At 45.4% G+C, this 17501-nt stretch overlaps 2 protein-coding genes and 2 long non-coding RNA genes across 11 annotated transcripts; 3 read left to right on the top strand and 1 right to left on the bottom strand.

The window, feature by feature from the left end:
* On the top strand, positions 1-2238 carry LOC118380246 (relaxin-3 receptor 1-like). Its single transcript, XM_035767233.2, has one exon. The coding sequence runs from the start codon at positions 373-375 to the stop codon at positions 1387-1389; it is 1017 nt and encodes a 338-aa protein (XP_035623126.1). The 5' UTR covers positions 1-372; the 3' UTR covers positions 1390-2238.
* Positions 2239-7863: 5625 nt separating this feature from the next.
* morf4l1 (mortality factor 4 like 1) lies at positions 7864-16131 on the top strand. The gene is made up of 13 exons (XM_052503954.1): positions 7864-8039; positions 8562-8608; positions 8736-8803; positions 9274-9360; positions 10237-10275; positions 10501-10581; positions 10680-10705; positions 10849-10937; positions 11655-11756; positions 12111-12199; positions 12423-12595; positions 14743-14827; positions 15568-16131. Exons 1-13 carry the CDS (start codon positions 8000-8002, stop codon positions 15647-15649), a joined length of 1008 nt encoding a protein of 335 aa, XP_052359914.1. The 5' UTR covers positions 7864-7999; the 3' UTR covers positions 15650-16131.
* LOC127920183 (uncharacterized) lies at positions 9395-10297 on the bottom strand. 4 transcript variants are annotated; one of them, XR_008105350.1, is made up of 6 exons: positions 10155-10297; positions 9990-10044; positions 9823-9877; positions 9654-9708; positions 9543-9597; positions 9395-9486 (listed from the first exon to the last, which is right to left on the bottom strand). It is a non-coding gene; the product is annotated as an uncharacterized LOC127920183 (long non-coding RNA). The 4 variants fall into 4 exon arrangements; XR_008105352.1 differs by lacking the exon at positions 9543-9597; XR_008105353.1 differs by lacking the exon at positions 9654-9708.
* On the top strand, positions 12602-14734 carry LOC127920182 (uncharacterized). Of its 5 annotated transcripts, XR_008105346.1 has the most exons (4): positions 12602-12805; positions 13170-13206; positions 13305-13341; positions 13378-14734. It is a non-coding gene; the product is annotated as an uncharacterized LOC127920182 (long non-coding RNA). The 5 variants fall into 5 exon arrangements; XR_008105344.1 differs by lacking the exon at positions 13170-13206; XR_008105347.1 differs by lacking the exon at positions 13170-13206 and having other exon boundaries at positions 13268-13341.
* Positions 16132-17501: the final 1370 nt, after the last annotated feature.

The raw sequence follows: 17501 nt of genomic DNA, 5'->3' as shown, positions 1-17501 counted from the left end.
CCCAGAAAAACACATTTTATTCCATTATAAAAACCCATTACGCCCGGCGTAGCCTATTGGTCAATATCAAGAAAGTGATGCAAATAAGGAATATAGGATATTGCCTAATGTCAATCAAACATTGTCACAAATCCTTGTGCGTTCAGGGCGGGGCATCTAGAAGCGGTCACAATATAAATCCTGTAAGAACTGCAATTGTCAAGACGCTTTGAGCTACGCCACCAAGACAGCTACATTGTCAATGTGTGTGATTATGCGATGATGGGAATGGCGCATAGCAATCGCTGCGCTCTTATCATTTCAAACTAACCTGAGGATGTATTGGAAGCAGAGTGAGCGACTCCAACCCTGATTTGAAGTTGGATAGCCTACATGAATAACTCGAATTTAATAACAGAAACGATGACTGAAGGAAACAGCAGTGTAGGCCTCCTGAATCGGTCCTTGACGGATCTGGACCGGTTCAGTAGCCTAGAGGACATCGACGTGACAGCGGACGGGACTCCGATTTTGAGGGTGTTCATCTGCGTCGTTTACTCGGTGGTGTGCGCCGTGGGTTTGGTGGGCAACTTACTGGTGCTGTTCTTTATCAGAGTGAAACAAGAGCGGAAAAAATCCAGAATCAACTTCTTTGTACTTAACTTGGCAGTGACGGACTTCCAGTTTGTATTGACTCTGCCGTTCTGGGCAGTGGACACCGCACTTGACTTCAGCTGGCCGTTTGGAGACGCCATGTGCAAAATCATCAGCTCCGTCACAGTTATGAACATGTACGCGAGCGTGTTCTTTCTGACTGCAATGAGCGTCACCCGATACTGGTCCGTCGCCTCCTCTCTAAAGGACCGAACTAGGCAAAAGTCCTGCTCTGCCAAATGGATTAGCGTGGTTCTTTGGGTATCCGCAACAATTGCGACTGCACCAACATCCATATTCTCAACCGTGACAAATGTAGCGGGGGAAAAACTATGTTTGCTTAAGTTCCCTGATGGACAATATTGGTTAGCAGTTTATCACCTTCAGAAAATTATATTTGCATTTGTTTTACCCATGGCCATTGTTTCAGTCAGCTACATCATGCTTTTGCGATTCATCCGCAACCGTAGTATGAAAACAAACACCAAACGGACATCACAAGTCACCAAATCTGTCACCATCGTCGTCCTCTCCTTCTTTCTTTGCTGGATGCCAAATCACGCCATCACATTCTGGGGCGTCCTTGTGAAATTGAATGCTGTGCATTGGGATAAATCTTACTACATAGTTCACACTTACGTATTCCCTGTGACAGTCTGCCTTGCGCACGCCAATAGCTGTCTAAACCCTGTAATTTATTGCCTAATGAGAGAAGAGTTTAGAAAGAAACTGAAAGATTTGTTATATGGCGGATAGTCATTTTACGCAGTGGAAGAATCGGTTGCCGTTGCCATTACGCACGCGCTCCATGTTGCATAATGTACCCTATAGGGCGCAAGACATGGGTGTACTGTAATAGGCGAATGCAGTATGTTCTGTTGGTGGGAAAAAAATCACAAAACAGGCATGGACAAGCACTAAAACAAACGGTCACAATGATACAATGATAATGGCTACCAAAATTGCGCATGAGGCAATTCTGCCTGTTATGGTTTCTCCCATCCATGTGCTGTTGTATTCCCGGGAAGTTATCATTAAACGATAGAGAAACCGCCCGGACTGTCATCATTAAACGATAGAGAAACCGCCCGGACTGTCATCATTAAACGATAGAGAAACCGCCCGGACTGTCATCATTAAACGATAGAGAAACCTCCCGGACTGTCATCATTAAACGATAGAGAAACCGCCCGGACTGTCATCATTAAACGATAGAGAAACCGCCCGGACTGTCATCATTAAACGATAGAGAAACCTCCCGGACTGTCATCATTAAACGACAGAGAAACCGCCCGGACTGTCATCATTAAACGATAGAGAAACCGCCCGGACTGTCATCATTAAACGACAGAAAAACCGGAAAGTCATCATTAAACGATAGAGAAACAGAGGCAGACTATATATTGTCTTTATCATTCCATCATAATTGTAGCCTTGTGGAGATAAACGTACCCATGATCCCATGTTCTCCTTCACAGCTGCACGTCTAGTCTTCATTGTGTGCAATGGCATTTGTCACAAATTACATGCAATGGGAGGGAAGGGTAAATATTATGCCTATGATAACAGATAACCATATTGCTTAAATTGTGTTCATGCAAAATAAACATCCATATATTTAATCTCACCTCGTTGCCTTAATGATTGCATTATTGTGTTTCATGTCAAAATGGACAACGAAAAACATGACAGTCTTGACACCGATTACTGTAAATTGTCAATTTCCCTCTGAAGCCCACAAGCAGTGTTACGAGTACAACTTGATAGTTGATGACCGCTTTTACCGGTAGGCCTATGCATTTCCCAAACAATGCATTTTATATCGAAAACACTGCATTTATTGCTTAACAGGCCTACCTATTTGGTATTTGGGGTTATTTTATTAGGATCCCCATTAGATGTTGCAAAAGCAGAAGCTTCTCTTCCTGGGGTTCAACACAAAACATGAAACGTAACACAGAATGACATAATACAGAACATCATTAGACAAGAACAGCTCAAGGACAGAACTACATACATTTTGAAAAAGGCACCACGGAGCCTCCATATCAATGCATAGACACAAACTATCCAGGTCAAATAAGGGAGAGGTGTGGTGCTAATAGGCTCCACTTATGCATCACATACTTGAACCATATCAATAAAACATTTCATCTCAGTTTGATATTGACCTCCTACTATCCTATTTGTCAGGACAGAATGATTGATATTTTTGTTATACTCTTCAGACTAATGAATGAACTTATTCATGATCTTCAAACCTCTTGGCCAGCCATCTGTGTACCATCACATGAAACACAAGATCAAGAGCTGATTTAATTGTTAGTGGCTGAAATAACCAATTCATGTTAAGATTGTATGAATATTCTAAACAGCTTAGTACCCTACAGGGCGTCTGGGTGGCGCAGCGGTCTAAGGCACTGCATCTCAGTGCTAGGAGGTGTCACTACAGACCCTAGTTCGATTTCAGGCTGTATCACAACCGGCTGTGATTGGCCGGCACACAATTGGCCCAGCGTCATTCGGGTTTGACCGGTGTAGATTGTCATTGCAAATAAGAATTTATTCTCAGCTGTTCTAGACCACTAGAACAGCTGAGTAATCTACCACCTGCCTCAGACCACTAGAACAGCTGAGTAATCTACCACCTGCCTCAGACCAATAGAACAGCTGAGTAATCTAACACCTGTCTCAGACCACTAGAAAAGCTGAGTAATCTAACACCTGTCTCAGACCACTAGAACAGCTGAGTAATCTAACACCTGTCTCAGACCACGCGAACAGCTGAGTAATCTACCACCTGCCTCAGACCAATAGAACAGCTGAGTAATCTAACACCTGTCTCAGACCACTAGAACAGCTGAGTAATCTAACACCTGTCTCAGACCACTAGAAAAGCTGAGTAATCTAACACCTGTCTCAGACCACTAGAACAGCTGAGTAATCTAACACCTGTCTCAGACCACGTGAACAGCTGAGTAATCTAACACCTGCCTCAGACCACGCGGACAGCTGAGTCATCAGCTAGCTACATAGTTGTCTTTGCTGTCTTCGTATCCAAGATAATTGTGTAGTTTAGAGTGTGTAGTCTTAGAGTGATTATCTTAATTTACCGAGGTTAGCTAGCCAGCTATTTGTCGTCCTTAACGTAGGAGACACTGCTAGCTAGCCAACAGCTAGCCAACGTCTACCGAATAGAACTTCCGCACTCAACAACCCGGTCGCATTCCGCTTCGCTCCACAGGTAGTATCACATTTTCATCTCATTTCATTACAGCACAACGGTTTGATTTGTTTGATCGTAGCTAGCTACATAGCCGTCTTTGTATCAAAGATAATTGTGTAGTCTAGAGCAATTTTCTAGGTTAGCTAGCCAGCTATTGTCGTTCTTTTAACGCAACGTAACGTAATCAACACTGCTAGCTAGCCAGCTAGCCCCCGAATAGCAGCACTGTAGAAACTATTACACTCAACGGTACGACTTGATTAGTGTAGTGTCAACAACGCAGCCACTGCCAGCTAGCCTACAAAGTCAACAACGCAGCCACTGCCAGCTAGCCTACTTCAGCAGTACTGTATCATTTTAATCATTTTAGTCAATAAGATTCTTGCTACGTAAGCTTAACTTTCTGAACATTCGAGACGTGTAGTCCACTTGTCATTCCAATCTCCTTGCATTAGCGTAGCCTCGTCTGTAGCCTGTCAACTATGTGTCTGTCTATCCCTGTTCTCTCCTCTCTGCACAGACCATACAAACGTTCCACACCGCGTGGCCGCGGCCACCCTAATCTGGTGGTCCCAGCGCGCACGACCCACGTGGAGTTCCAGGTCTCCGGTAGCCTCTGGAACTGCCGATCTGCGGCCAACAAGGCAGAGTTCATCTCAGCCTATGCCTCCCTCCAGTCCCTCGACTTCTTGGCATTGACGGAAACATGGATCACCACAGATAACACTGCTACTCCTACTGCTCTCTCTTCGTCCGCCCACGTGTTCTCGCACACCCCGAGAGCTTCTGGTCAGCGGGGTGGTGGCACCGGGATCCTCATCTCTCCCAAGTGGTCATTCTCTCTTTCTCCCCTTACCCATCTGTCTATCGCCTCCTTTGAATTCCATGCTGTCACAGTTACCAGCCCTTTCAAGCTTAACATCCTTATCATTTATCGCCCTCCAAGTCCCCTCGGAGAGTTCATCAATGAGCTTGATGCCTTGATAAGCTCCTTTCCTGTGGACGGCTCACCTCTCACAGTTCTGGGCGACTTTAACCTCCCCACGTCTACCTTTGACTCATTCCTCTCTGCCTCCTTCTTTCCACTCCTCTCCTCTTTTGACCTCACCCTCTCACCTTCCCCCCCTACTCACAAGGCAGGCAATACGCTCGACCTCATCTTTACTAGATGCTGTTCTTCCACTAACCTCATTGCAACTCCCCTCCAAGTCTCCGACCACTACCTTGTATCCTTTTCCCTCTCGCTCTCATCCAACACTTCCCACACTGCCCCTACTCGGATGGTATTGCGCCGTCCCAACCTAAGCTCTCTCTCCCCTGCTACTCTCTCCTCTTCCATCCTATCATCTCTTCCCTCTGCTCAAACCTTCTCCAACCTATCTCCTGATTCTGCCTCCTCAACCCTCCTCTCCTCCCTTTCTGCATCCTTTGACTCTCTATGTCCCCTATCCTCCAGGCCGGCTCGGTCCTCCCCTCCCGCTCCGTGGCTCGACGACTCATTGCGAGCTCACAGAACAGGGCTCCGGGCAGCCGAGCGGAAATGGAGGAAAACTTCCCTGCGGACCTGGCATCCTTTCACTCCCTCCTCTCTACATTTTCCTCCTCTGTCTCTGCTGCTAAAGCCACTTTCTACCACTCTAAATTCCAAGCATCTGCCTCTAACCCTAGTAAGCTCTTTGCCACCTTCTCCTCCCTCCTGAATCCTCCTCCCCCTCCCCCCCCTCCTCCCTCTCTGCAGATGACTTCGTCAACCATTTTGAAAAGAAGGTCGACGACATCCGATCCTCGTTTGCTAAGTCAAACGACACCGCTGGTTCTGCTCACACTGCCCTACCCTGTGCTCTGACCTCTTTCTCCCCTCTCTATCCAGAATGAAATCTCGCGTCTTGTGACGGCCGGCCGCCCAACAACCTGCCCGCTTGACCCTATCCCCTCCTCTCTTCTCCAGACCATTTCCGGAGACCTTCTCCCTTACCTCACCTCGCTCATCAACTCATCCCTGACCGCTGGCTACGTCCCTTCCGTCTTCAAGAGAGCGAGAGTTGCACCCCTTCTGAAAAAATCTACACTCGATCCCTCCGATGTCAACAACTACAGACCAGTATCCCTTCTTTCTTTTCTCTCCAAAACTCTTGAATGTGCCGTCCTTGGCCAGCTCTCCCGCTATCTCTCTCAGAATGACCTTCTTGATCCAAATCAGTCAGGTTTCAAGACTAGTCATTCAACTGAGACTGCTCTTCTCTGTATCACGGAGGCGCTCCGCACTGCTAAAGCTAACTCTCTCTCCTCTGCTCTCATCCTTCTAGACCTATCGGCTGCCTTCGATACTGTGAACCATCAGATCCTCCTCTCCACCCTCTCCGAGTTGGGCATCTCCGGCGCGGCCCACGCTTGGATTGCGTCCTACCTGACAGGTCGCTCCTACCAGGTGGCGTGGCGAGAATCTGTCTCCTCACCACGCGCTCTCACCACTGGTGTCCCCCAGGGCTCTGTTCTAGGCCCTCTCCTATTCTCGCTATACACCAAGTCACTTGGCTCTGTCATAACCTCACATGGTCTCTCCTATCATTGCTATGCAGACGACACACAATTAATCTTCTCCTTTCCCCCTTCTGATGACCAGGTGGCGAATCGCATCTCTGCATGTCTGGCAGACATATCAGTGTGGATGACGGATCACCACCTCAAGCTGAACCTCGGCAAGACGGAGCTGCTCTTCCTCCCGGGAAGGACTGCCCGATTAATAATAATAATATATGCCATGAGCTGACTCCAAAGCTTACAGTCATCATCTCGCCATCACGTTGACAACTCCATTGTGTCCTCCTCCCAGAGCGCTAAGAACCTTGGCGTGATCCTGGACAACACCCTGTCGTTCTCAACTAACATCAAGACGGTGGCCCGTTCCTGTAGGTTCATGCTCTACAACATCCGCAGAGTACACCCTGCCTCACACAGGAAGCGGCGCAGGTCCTAATCCAGGCACTTGTCATCTCCCGTCTGATTACTGCAACTCGCTGTTGGCTGGGCTCCCTGCCTGTGCCATTAAACCCCTACAACTCACCCAGAACGCCGCAGCCCATCTGGTGTTCAACCTTCCCAAGTTCTCTCACGTCACCCCGCTCCTCCGCTCTCTCCACTGGCTTCCAGTTGAAGCTCGCATCCGCTACAAGACCATGGTGCTTGCCTACGGAGCTGTGAGGGGAACGGCACCTCAGTACCTCCAGGCTCTGATCAGGCCCTACACCCAAACAAGGGCACTGCGTTCATCCACCTCTGGCCTGCTCGCCTCCCTACCACTGAGGAAGTACAGTTCCCGCTCAGCCCAGTCAAAACTGTTCGCTGCTCTGGCCCCCAATGGTGGAACAAACTCCCTCACGACGCCAGGACAGCGGAGTCAATCACCACCTTCCGGAGACACCTGAAACCCCACCTCTTTAAGGAATACCTAGGATAGGATAAAGTAATCCTTCTCCCCCCCCTTAAAAGATTTAGATGCACTATTGTAAAGTGGCTGTTCCACTGGATCTCATAAGGTGAATGCACCAATTTGTAAGTCGCTCTGGATAAGAGCGTCTGCTAAATGACTTAAATGTAAATGTAATTCTTAACTGACTTAAATAAAAATATATATTATAATAATCTAAACATACACCCAGATCTGGTACAGTATTCTCATTGGCAGAACTCGGGGGAAAAAATGTCACATGCTCTGAATACAAAATGTGTACAGTGAAATGCTTACTTACAAGCACTTAACCAACAATGCAGTTCAATAAATAGAGTTTAGAAAATATTTACTAAATAAACTCAAGTAAGAGTCCCATAGGCCTGCGCACAATTGTCCCAGCCTCGTTAGGGTTTGGCCAGGATGTAATTGTAAATAATAATGTGTTTTTAACTGACCTGCCTAGTTAAATAAAGGTTCAAATAAAGTAAATGAATACGGCTCCCTTCACAAAACAATGATCATGTCCTGTGTGGTCCGCCTCAGCGCAGTGCGATACCGTGGTCACCTGACCGCGCTGCCAGGCTGCGCACGTCGAGAGAAGAGCCCTTTGCCGTGTTGTGTCAGGAAGAAATGGAAGCTGGCAATGCACGAATTTGATCATTCAGAGATCCGAACAGTTGAGTCTGTGAATGGCGCCAAAACAGGACCCTAAACCTAAATTTCAAGAAGGTAAATGTGCACCGTGATGATGAACTGTGAAAATTAAAAACGTAGCTAGACCCTGTCGTCTCGTGAGTGAAAAGGCATCGACGGTATGGCGCTTCTCGCGCAGAGCACGTTAGCCAGCTAACGTTAGCTAAAACACTGCTACATGCTAGCGAGAGATATCATCAATTTGAAAATTGCATGAATAATTAAATGTCATCTACCATAAGTAGTGTACTAATACACGTACCTTTGGTGTTCATTCAGCCAACTAACTAGACTGTTTGCTCTAACTGGCTGTGTTGAAACAATAAGCTACCTAGCTAACGTTAGCTAATTGCTAACGGGTAAACAATCCCTTGCCAAGGGCCTTGGCTTAAATAGCAAATGTAGCTAGCTAGCTAACTATGCAATTGTGTTTCTATTGTATTGGTTTTATACGTTGGCCACGTATCAACGAAATACATTTAGCTACACCTTAGCCAACCACTGGTGTTCACGGTTTAATATAACCATCCAGTATTTGTCTATTTCTTCTGTTTTTAGGTGAAAGAGTTCTGTGTTTTCATGGGCCATTGCTTTACGAAGCAAAGGTGGGTTTAGATTCATTCCACCAATCTAAATGGCTTTCGGCTCGTGTTTACTAAACAATACACCATTTGCAGTGGCCTATACCTAAAGTCATATTTATTACAATTCGTAATGATTGTTGTATTTCAGGCAGTGAAAACCAATATCAAGGAGAAGCAAATTAAGTACTTCATTCATTACAGTGGATGGAACAAAAAGTGAGTCATTTTTTTTCATTGTTGGCTTTTCAAATAATAAGGCATGTGTATCTAAAGTGACTTCGTTATGGTGCATACGTTTCTTATGAATGGGTGGTCCTGGGACTTGAATCCACTTTTCTGGTGTTGCAAGTAATTACCCAAACTCTTGGGGACCCCAAGGGGGATTCAAATGATCAAAGCTTGATGATGAGTTCCTCATTTGAATCAGCTGTGTAGTGCTAGGGCAAAAACCAAAACGTACACCCCTTGTGAAACGCTGCTCTAACATTTGAGCTGCAGAGGACCAGTACTGTCTCTATTTAGACAGTACTACTGTTAGCTATGGACCCATCTTTTTTTAGAATGAACTTTTATTTTTTATTTTTTATAAATGCTTACCTCACAGCCACAGACCTAACATTCTGGTATTGATTCAATAGAAATAAACGGTCAGACATCTGAATGTGGTTGATTTCTTTCTGTTTCAGCTGGGATGAATGGGTTCCTGAAAGCAGAGTTCTCAAATATGTGGACAGCAACCTGCAGAAACAAAAAGAGCTTCAAAAGGCTAATCAGTGAGTTCATCTCATTACAGACAGACTCTGTGTTGGGGGGGTGGGGGAGTGTTTTAGTGTATGGGATGTACCTACTGTGTCAACATTGTGTTGGGGTGGGGGAGTGTTTTAGTGTATGGGATGTACCTACTGTGTCAACAATGTGTTGGGGGTGGGGGAGTGTTTTAGTGTATGGGATGTACCTACTGTGTCAACATTGTGTTGGGGTGGGGGAGTGTTTTAGTGTATGGGATGTACCTACTGTGTCAACATTGTGTTGGGGGTGGGGGAGTGTTTTAGTGTATGGGATGTACCTACTGTGTCAACATTGTGTTGGGGTGGGGGAGTGTTTTAGTGTATGGGATGTACCTACTGTGTCAACATTGTGTTGGGGGGGGGGGAGTGTTTTAGTGTATGGGATGTACCTACTGTGTCAACATTGTGTTGGGGGGGTGGGGGAGTGTTTTAGTGTATGGGATGTACCTACTGTGTCAACATTGTGTTGGGGTGGGGGAGTGTTTTAGTGTATGGGATGTACCTACTGTGTCAACATTGTGTTGGGGGGGTGGGGGAGTGTTTTAGTGTATGGGATGTACCTACTGTGTCAACATTGTGTTGGGGTGGGGAGTGTTTTAGTGTATGGGATGTACCTACTGTGTCAACATTGTGTTGGGGTGGGGGAGTGTTTTAGTGTATGGGATGTACCTACTGTGTCAACATTGTGTTGGGGTGAGGGAGTGTTTTAGTGTATGGGATGTACCTACTGTGTCAACATTGTGTTGGGGTGAGGGAGTGTTTTAGTGTATGGGATGTACCTACTGTGTCAACATTGTATTCAAGCTGCCATTGAACGAAATACAACAATGGGATTCTATATGTCAATCAATGTCTCCCCAGAAATGCCGACGATGACTCGAAGATGGGAGAACATAAAAAGTGATTCCACTTATTTTTTTAATAATGAACCACAATAGTAATCTTTATGTATATAGCACCTATGATACAATACTTGCAGCCCACGGTGCATTTACTTGTAAGCACTAGTTGAACATAAAACATACGAGTTAAAAAGAAGATTACATAAAATGATCATAAGTAAATGTTAGAACAAGTGTTTGTGAAGGTTATTGTAGTTCATGGCGGTGTTCCTTCCTCTTACAGGCATTATGATGTGGAGGGAAAGATGAGGGGTGTAGCACCGAGCAAGAAGATTGCTGCTGTGCAGCAGAAAAATGTTGATCTGTAAGTTTGATCCCGTCTTTCAAGTTTGACCTACTTTCAAACTTTCACCAAAAAATAATTGAACAGCGCCTTTTAATGCAATCTTCTTTTTTCTTCAGGAAAGCGAAAAAGACAAAACTAAAGAGTAAGTAAAAGTGTTAGTCCCACTAGTTTCTGCTACTAGTTAGTGTTAGTCCCACTAGTTTCTGCTACTAGTTAAATGAACCCTTTAACATTCCTTTGTGGATAGGGTTTGATTGTGTGTCTGTCCCATTTGTCTTTGTGCAGCACCAGCGGCTGGAGAAGGTACCAGCACAGGAGAGATGCCACAGCCACCGCGGAAGAAGAGGGCTCGTTGCGACCCAACTGTGGAGAGTGTATGTCCACCTATGGATGCTGTGTATTGTCCCTCACATACAGCAGGCCTGTTCTCTGTGTTGTCCCTCACATACAGCAGGCCTGTTCTCTGTGTTGTCCCTCACATACAGCAGGCCTGTTCTCTGTGTTGTCCCTCACATACAGCAGGCCTGTTCTCTGTGTTGTCCCTCACTTACAGCAGGCCTGTTCTCTGTGTTGTCCCTCACTTACAGCAGGCCTGTTCTCTGTGTTGTCCCTCACATACAGCAGGCCTGTTCTCTGTGTTGTCCCTCACTTACAGCAGGCCTGTTCTCTGTGTTGTCCCTCACATACAGCAGGCCTGTTCTGTGTTGTCCCTCACATACAGCAGGCCTGTTCTCTGTGTTGTCCCTCACATACAGCAGGCCTGTTCTCTGTGTTGTCCCTCACATACAGCAGGCCTGTTCTCTGTGTTGTCCCTCACATACAGCAGGCCTGTTCTGTGTTGTCCCTCACATACAGCAGGCCTGTTCTGTGTTGTCCCTCACACACAGCAGGCCTGTTCTGTTCACCAATTGAAGCCTCTCATACTCTGAAACAACAGCTCCAGTTACTTATGTCCTGCAGCAGTCAGCCAATCACAGATGGGAATTGTGTTTTTTAACAATACCCAGGGCTTATTTTTTTTTTTTTTACTGGTTTTCACATCTCTTATTGTAAATGAGTCTGACTGTTCCATTTGGTTTCACTGTAACCAGGAGGAGACGTTCATCAACCGTGTGGAGGTCAAGGTGAAGATTCCTGAGGAGCTGAAGCCGTGGCTGGTGGATGACTGGGACCTTATTACCAGACAGAAGCAGGTGGGGGTCAAGACAGCTGTCTACCAGGGTTGGGCTCAATACCAATTGAAAATGGTCAATTCAGGAATTTGAATTTTAAACTTCAAATATTGAAGTTTTTTTTTAAATGAATAGCGTTTACTTTTAAGTTTATTGAGAATTAATTGAAAATAGTTTTTTATTTTTTATTATTGAATTGGAATTTCAGTTCCTGAATTGGCTGCCGTCACTTCAAATTGACCCCAAAGAAGATGCCAACTATTTACTGGCAAGACAGTCTTTCTCTACAAGTTCATTCTTTACAGGATTTGTTTGTGTTTTAAGCGTATTTTATGAGGTGCTTGACAAATACATTACATTTTTCTTGAATTGTAGCTTTTTCACCTGCCCGCGAGAAAGAATGTGGATAGTGTCTTGGAGGACTATGCAAGCTATAAGAAATCAAGAGGAACTTCAGAAAGCAAGTGAGTAAAACCACACCCCTCTCGATGCTGCAGTACGAGTGAAGTTACAATGAAGAAGGTCATCTGACTAGAAACCAGACAAGCCTGGCCTGTATCTGCTTATCAAAGTGGACTAGCTGTAATTGGTGAAGTTCAACCCAGGTATCACGCATTCATTCAGCTCTAGCTGTGAACACTTCAGCAGTGCCTGTTGCCTTATATCTCCTGTCCTGGTTCCCCTCAGGGAGTATGCTGTGAACGAGGTGGTGGCAGGGATCAGGGAGTACTTCAACGTCATGCTGGGCACTCAGCTGCTCTATAAGTTTGAGAGGCCCCAGTATGCAGAGATACTGGCGGATCACCCCGACACACCCATGTCCCAGGTCTACGGGGGCCCGCACCTGCTCCGGCTCTTTGGTACGTAGCCCCCGGGGGGGGGGACTCTGTCTGAATGAGGAGGATTGGAAGTAGCCTCTGGACTGGAACTTTTAACAAATATTTCAGTTTGAATCTCAGGAGACTAACGTTGGGGTGATTGGGCTCTTTAGGAGAGGTGAAGACCCAGGGGGAAATGGTTCTCTTTAGGAGAGGTGAAGGCCCAGGGGGAAATGGTTCTCTTTAGGAGAGGTGAAGGCCCGGGGGAAATGGTTCTCTTTAGGAGAGGTGAAGGCCCAGGGGGAATGGTTCTCTTTAGGAGAGGTGAAGACCCAGGGGGGAATGGTTCTCTTTAGGAGAGGTGAAGACCCAGGGGGGAATGGTTCTCTTTAGGAGAGGTGAAGACCCAGGGGGGAATGGTTCTCTTTAGGAGAGGTGAAGGCCCAGGGGGAAATGGTTCTCTTTAGGGGGGAAATGGTTCTCTTTAGGAGGTGGGGGAAATGGTTCTCTTTAGGAGAGGTGAAGGCCCAGGGGGAAATGGTTCTCTTTAGGAGGAGGTGAAGGCCCAGGGGGAAATGGTTCTCTTTAGGAGATGAAGTGGTTCTCTTTAGGAGAGGTGAAGGCCCAGGGGGAAATGGTTCTCTTTAGGAGAGGTGAAATGGTTCTCTTTAGGAGAGGTGAAGGCCCAGGGGGAAATGGTTCTCTTTGGGAGAGGTGAAGGCCCAGGGGGAAATGGTTCTCTTTGGGAGAGGTGAAGGCCCAGGGGGAAATGGTTCTCTTTAGGAGAGGTGAAGGCCCAGGGGAAATGGTTCTCTTTAGGAGAGGTGAAGGCCCAGGGGGAAATGGTTCTCTTTAGGAGAGGTGAAGGCCCAGGGGGAAATGGTTCTCTTTAGGAGAGGTGAAGGCCCAGGGGGAAATGGTTCTCTTTAGGAGAGGTGAAGGCCCAGGGGGAAATGGTTCTCTTTAGGAGAGGTGAAGGCCCAGGGGGAAATGGTTCTCTTTAGGAGAGGTGAAGGCCCAGGGGGAAATGGTTCTCTTTAGGAGAGGTGAAGGCCCAGGGGGAAATGGTTCTCTTTAGTTATTAGAGCCTTAAGACTGTTTACATTGCCTTTTGTCTACTCTTCTCCTACCACCCTTCACTGCTCTGTCATTGGTGCACCGTCACAGCACCCACGAAAGCTCTCATCTTCAGCCATACTGCTAATGAAGGACACTTTAATAGATTTCATTATCGGCCGTTATCACAGGGATGAAAGTTAACTTTCTGGAGTCAATGGGGTGTAGGAGAATGTGTAATACCCAGGGAAGGCCAGAAGGTGAAGCGTCTACCGCCGCCACAAATTGCATCCAGAATCCCATTAGTTAGTTAATTAACATTGAGCGGATCTTTAACTACCGGCAATTGGGTTTCTGATCTGAACCGGTGTGATCATCAGATGGACTAAGTGCCAGGGCCATTTGAGAGAGCGTCTCGTTCGAGCCAGGTTGAACTGAGATTAGTAGATGAAGAACCATTTAGAAAGGTGTTTGTGTCATCAAAGGCTGTGTCAAACACTTGAAGGGCAAACGCCAAGCGTCAATTGGGTAGTTCACTCTGTAAACACAAACCTGCTTCTATCTCAAGATCATCAGACTGTAAAATAGCCATCATTAGGTCGGATTCCACACGGTTACATAACCCTGCACCTTGGAGGCTGCTGAGCCTATATACATAGACTTGAAATCACTGGCCACTTTAATAATGTTTACATGTTTTTGCTTTACTCATCTCATATATACTGTATTCTATTCTACTGTGTTTTAGTCTGTCCCACTCTGACATTGCTCGTCCTAATATGTATATATTTCTTAATTCCATTCTTTTACTTTTAGATTAGTGTGTATTGTTAGATATTACTGCACTAGAAACACAAGCATTTCTCTACACCCGCAATAACATCTGCTAAATGTGTGTGTGACCAATAGCATTTTATTTTATTTTGAGTGCATTTAACAAAGTCACAACACTCTTCGCAGATTTAAATAAAACTGTATAGCAGTTTCCATGGGAGAGTTTCAGTTTACTCATCTGTCCACACCTGCATTGAGACAGTATTTATTCAAATATCAGCCAATGCTAATATAGATGAATGTCTGTGTACATATGGTTAAATGTGGTCCCTGACAGTGCTGTTCTTTGTGTTGTGCAGTGAGAATTGGCTCCATGCTTGCCTACACTCCCCTGGATGAGAAAAGCCTGGCTCTGCTGCTCAACTACCTGCAGGATTTTCTCAAGTAAGACGCCTCTCCTTCATCCCCACTCGTGAAATTGAATGTCTGGCTTGGCAGAGCATTCCCTAACCTGGCTGGTCTATCATATTATATTCTCATCAGAAGGATTTCACCGTTGAAAACGTAGCCCACTGACCGTGAAATGCTGCTGTCTAATCTCGCTGTCAGGGCTCGGTCTTGACACTGACAGACTTTGTGATACCACTCTAACGAGAAGTTACCAAGACCATTGGATTCCAGAGTAGGCCTAATCATACAGCTTATTTCAGTCATCCTGATGAAGCAGTTCATTTGTTCACTGTTGCTCTGTCATGAATGTTTTCCTTGCAGTGGGCCTAAATGTCTGGCCGTGTATCTGCAGGATACTGTGTGTGTGTACCCTAGACACCATCTGGGAACGTGGCCATAATCCTGATCCTCCTCAACCTGCAACAACCGTAGTAGATTGTGATGGGTTCAAACGGAGGACACATTCATTTAGCCTTCTCCACGTGTAGTTATTTCCTGTAAACAAATGTGTCCTTCTCCTAATTGCTGCAGATGGTTATCTGGACAGTCTGATTAAAGGCCCAAATAGAAAGGAGGTTATAAGTTGTTAGGATGAGTTGATCTGCTCCTCATTGTAATATTTCTAGACTTCATAGAGGCCGATCAACTTTTATGAAATACAGATGCCAAGTTTTTGTCCATTTTCTATGGCTGGTAATTGACCTCCAATTGCTTGTTCCTCCTGTCTGTCGTAGGTATCTAATGAAGAACTCCTCCCTCTTCAGTGCCAGCGACTACGAGGTGGCGCCCCCAGAGTACCATAGGAAAGCCGTCTGAGAGGAAGGTGCACTGAGGGGGGTATTCGACCCATTCGGAAACACCAAGCCTCTTCCAGACTACATGGAACCATCTCAAACCCGTTTGAGTGGAAAGATGGACTGGATTTTATTTTTTCTTCACCTGAACTATTTCTGGAGGTTCCCTGGAGTCGGTTATGTCTTTTGGAGCAGTGGCAGCTTTTAAGATATAAAGTGTTTTTCTTTCTTTCCCACCGGGTACGTAACACAGGCGAGACGGGCATGTTTTTCCTCCCAATATCGGGGACTTTTTACCAGGAACAGCTCGAATGTTTCTGTGCATTCCATCGGATCAGTTTTTTTTTGTCTGTTTTCACCTCAACGACTTTGCATGTGTTGAATTATGGATATTTGATGCTAACTACAATTTGTGCAAAGCAATGGAGTTGAAATGTCTTTGGTGGGATACATTAGCTGTGTAATGGTTGGCTATCATTTTGTAATAAAGATGTTTCTACACAAGTTCTGTATGGTAAATATCCTTCATTCTCCCTGACAACCTGTACTCTACAAATACAGAAATAATCCTCATTATTTTGGCATTCATGAGACGGAGGTTGAACAATGCCCATTGACTCCCCATTAGATGGTTTTCACTCAAGTCACATGCACAATCACAGTGAAATGAGTACCTTGCCCTTCTCAACTGCAGTATTCAGGATCAAAATAGTGTAACTGGCACCTACTACCATGCCCTGTTCAAAGACCCTAATCTTCTGTCTTGCCCATTCACCCTCTGAATGGCACACATACACAGTCCATGTCTCAAGACTTAAATCCATCTTTAACCTGTCTCCTCCCCTTCATCTACACTGATTTGAAGTGGATTTTACAGGTGACATCAATAATGGATCATAGCTTTCACCTGGTCAGTCTGTCATGGAAAGAGCAGGTGTTCCTAATGCTTTGTACACATGTAAACAGGGCTGAAAAGTGACTGGTAACCCAACTCAATACCTATGGTAATACACATGTAAACAGGGCTGAAAAGTGACTGGTAACCCAACTCAATACCTATGGTAATACACATGTAAGCAGGACTAGGATACTATCTATTTATAGAGTTAACAATATCAATACTTATGGTAATATACAGTTGAAGTTGAAAATGTACATAAAGTTGTGGCCAAAAGTTTTGAGAATGACACAAATCTTAATTTCCACAAAGTTTGCTGCTTCAGTGTCTAGATACTTTTGTCAGATGTTACAATGGAATACTGAAGTATAATTACAAGCATTTCATAAGTGTCAAAGGCTTTTGACAATTACATGAAGTTGATGCAAAGAGTCAATATTTGCAGTGTTGACCCTTCTTTTTCAAGACCTCTGCATTCAGCCCTGGCATGCTGTCAATTAACTTCTGGGCCACATCCTGACTGATGGCAGCCCATTCTTGCATAATCAATGCTTGGAGTTTGTCAGAATTTGTGTGTTTTTGTTTGTCCACCCGCCTTTTGAGGATTGACCACATATTCTCAATGGGATTAAGGTCTGGGGAGTTTCCTGGCCATGGACCCAAAATATTCCTGAGCAAGCTCTACTGGTGGTGCCCCAATCCCACAGCTGAATCAGCTTCAGGAGACGGTCCTGGCGTTTGCTGGACTTTCTTGGGCGCCCTGAATCATTCTTCACAACAATTGAACCGCTCTCCTTGAAGTTCTTGATGAGCTGATAAATGGTTGATTTAGGTGCAATCTTACTGGCAGCAATATCCTTGCCTGAGAAGCCCTTTTTATGCAAAGCAATGATGACGGCAAGTGTTTCCTTGCAGGTAACCATGGTTGACAGAGGAAGAACAATGATTCCAAGCACCAACCAACCTTTTGAAGCTT

The sequence above is a fragment of the Oncorhynchus keta genome, unplaced genomic scaffold, assembly GCF_023373465.1.
Source record: "Oncorhynchus keta strain PuntledgeMale-10-30-2019 unplaced genomic scaffold, Oket_V2 Un_contig_1856_pilon_pilon, whole genome shotgun sequence".
NCBI lineage: Eukaryota > Metazoa > Chordata > Actinopteri > Salmoniformes > Salmonidae > Oncorhynchus > Oncorhynchus keta.
The sequence above is the reverse complement of the archived record's forward strand: the minus strand, read 5'-3'. Positions and strand labels throughout refer to the sequence as shown.

Coding starts and splice junctions, on each gene's coding strand:
- LOC118380246 (XM_035767233.2), top strand. CDS start 373: ATGAATAACTCGAATTTAATAACAGAAACGATGACTGAAGGAAACAGC.
- morf4l1 (XM_052503954.1), top strand. CDS start 8,000: ATGGCGCCAAAACAGGACCCTAAACCTAAATTTCAAGAAG. Junction 8,040..8,561: donor TAAACCTAAATTTCAAGAAG/GTAAATGTGCAC, acceptor TTCTGTTTTTAG/GTGAAAGAGTTCTGTGTTTT. Junction 8,804..9,273: donor TACAGTGGATGGAACAAAAA/GTGAGTCATTTT, acceptor TTTCTGTTTCAG/CTGGGATGAATGGGTTCCTG.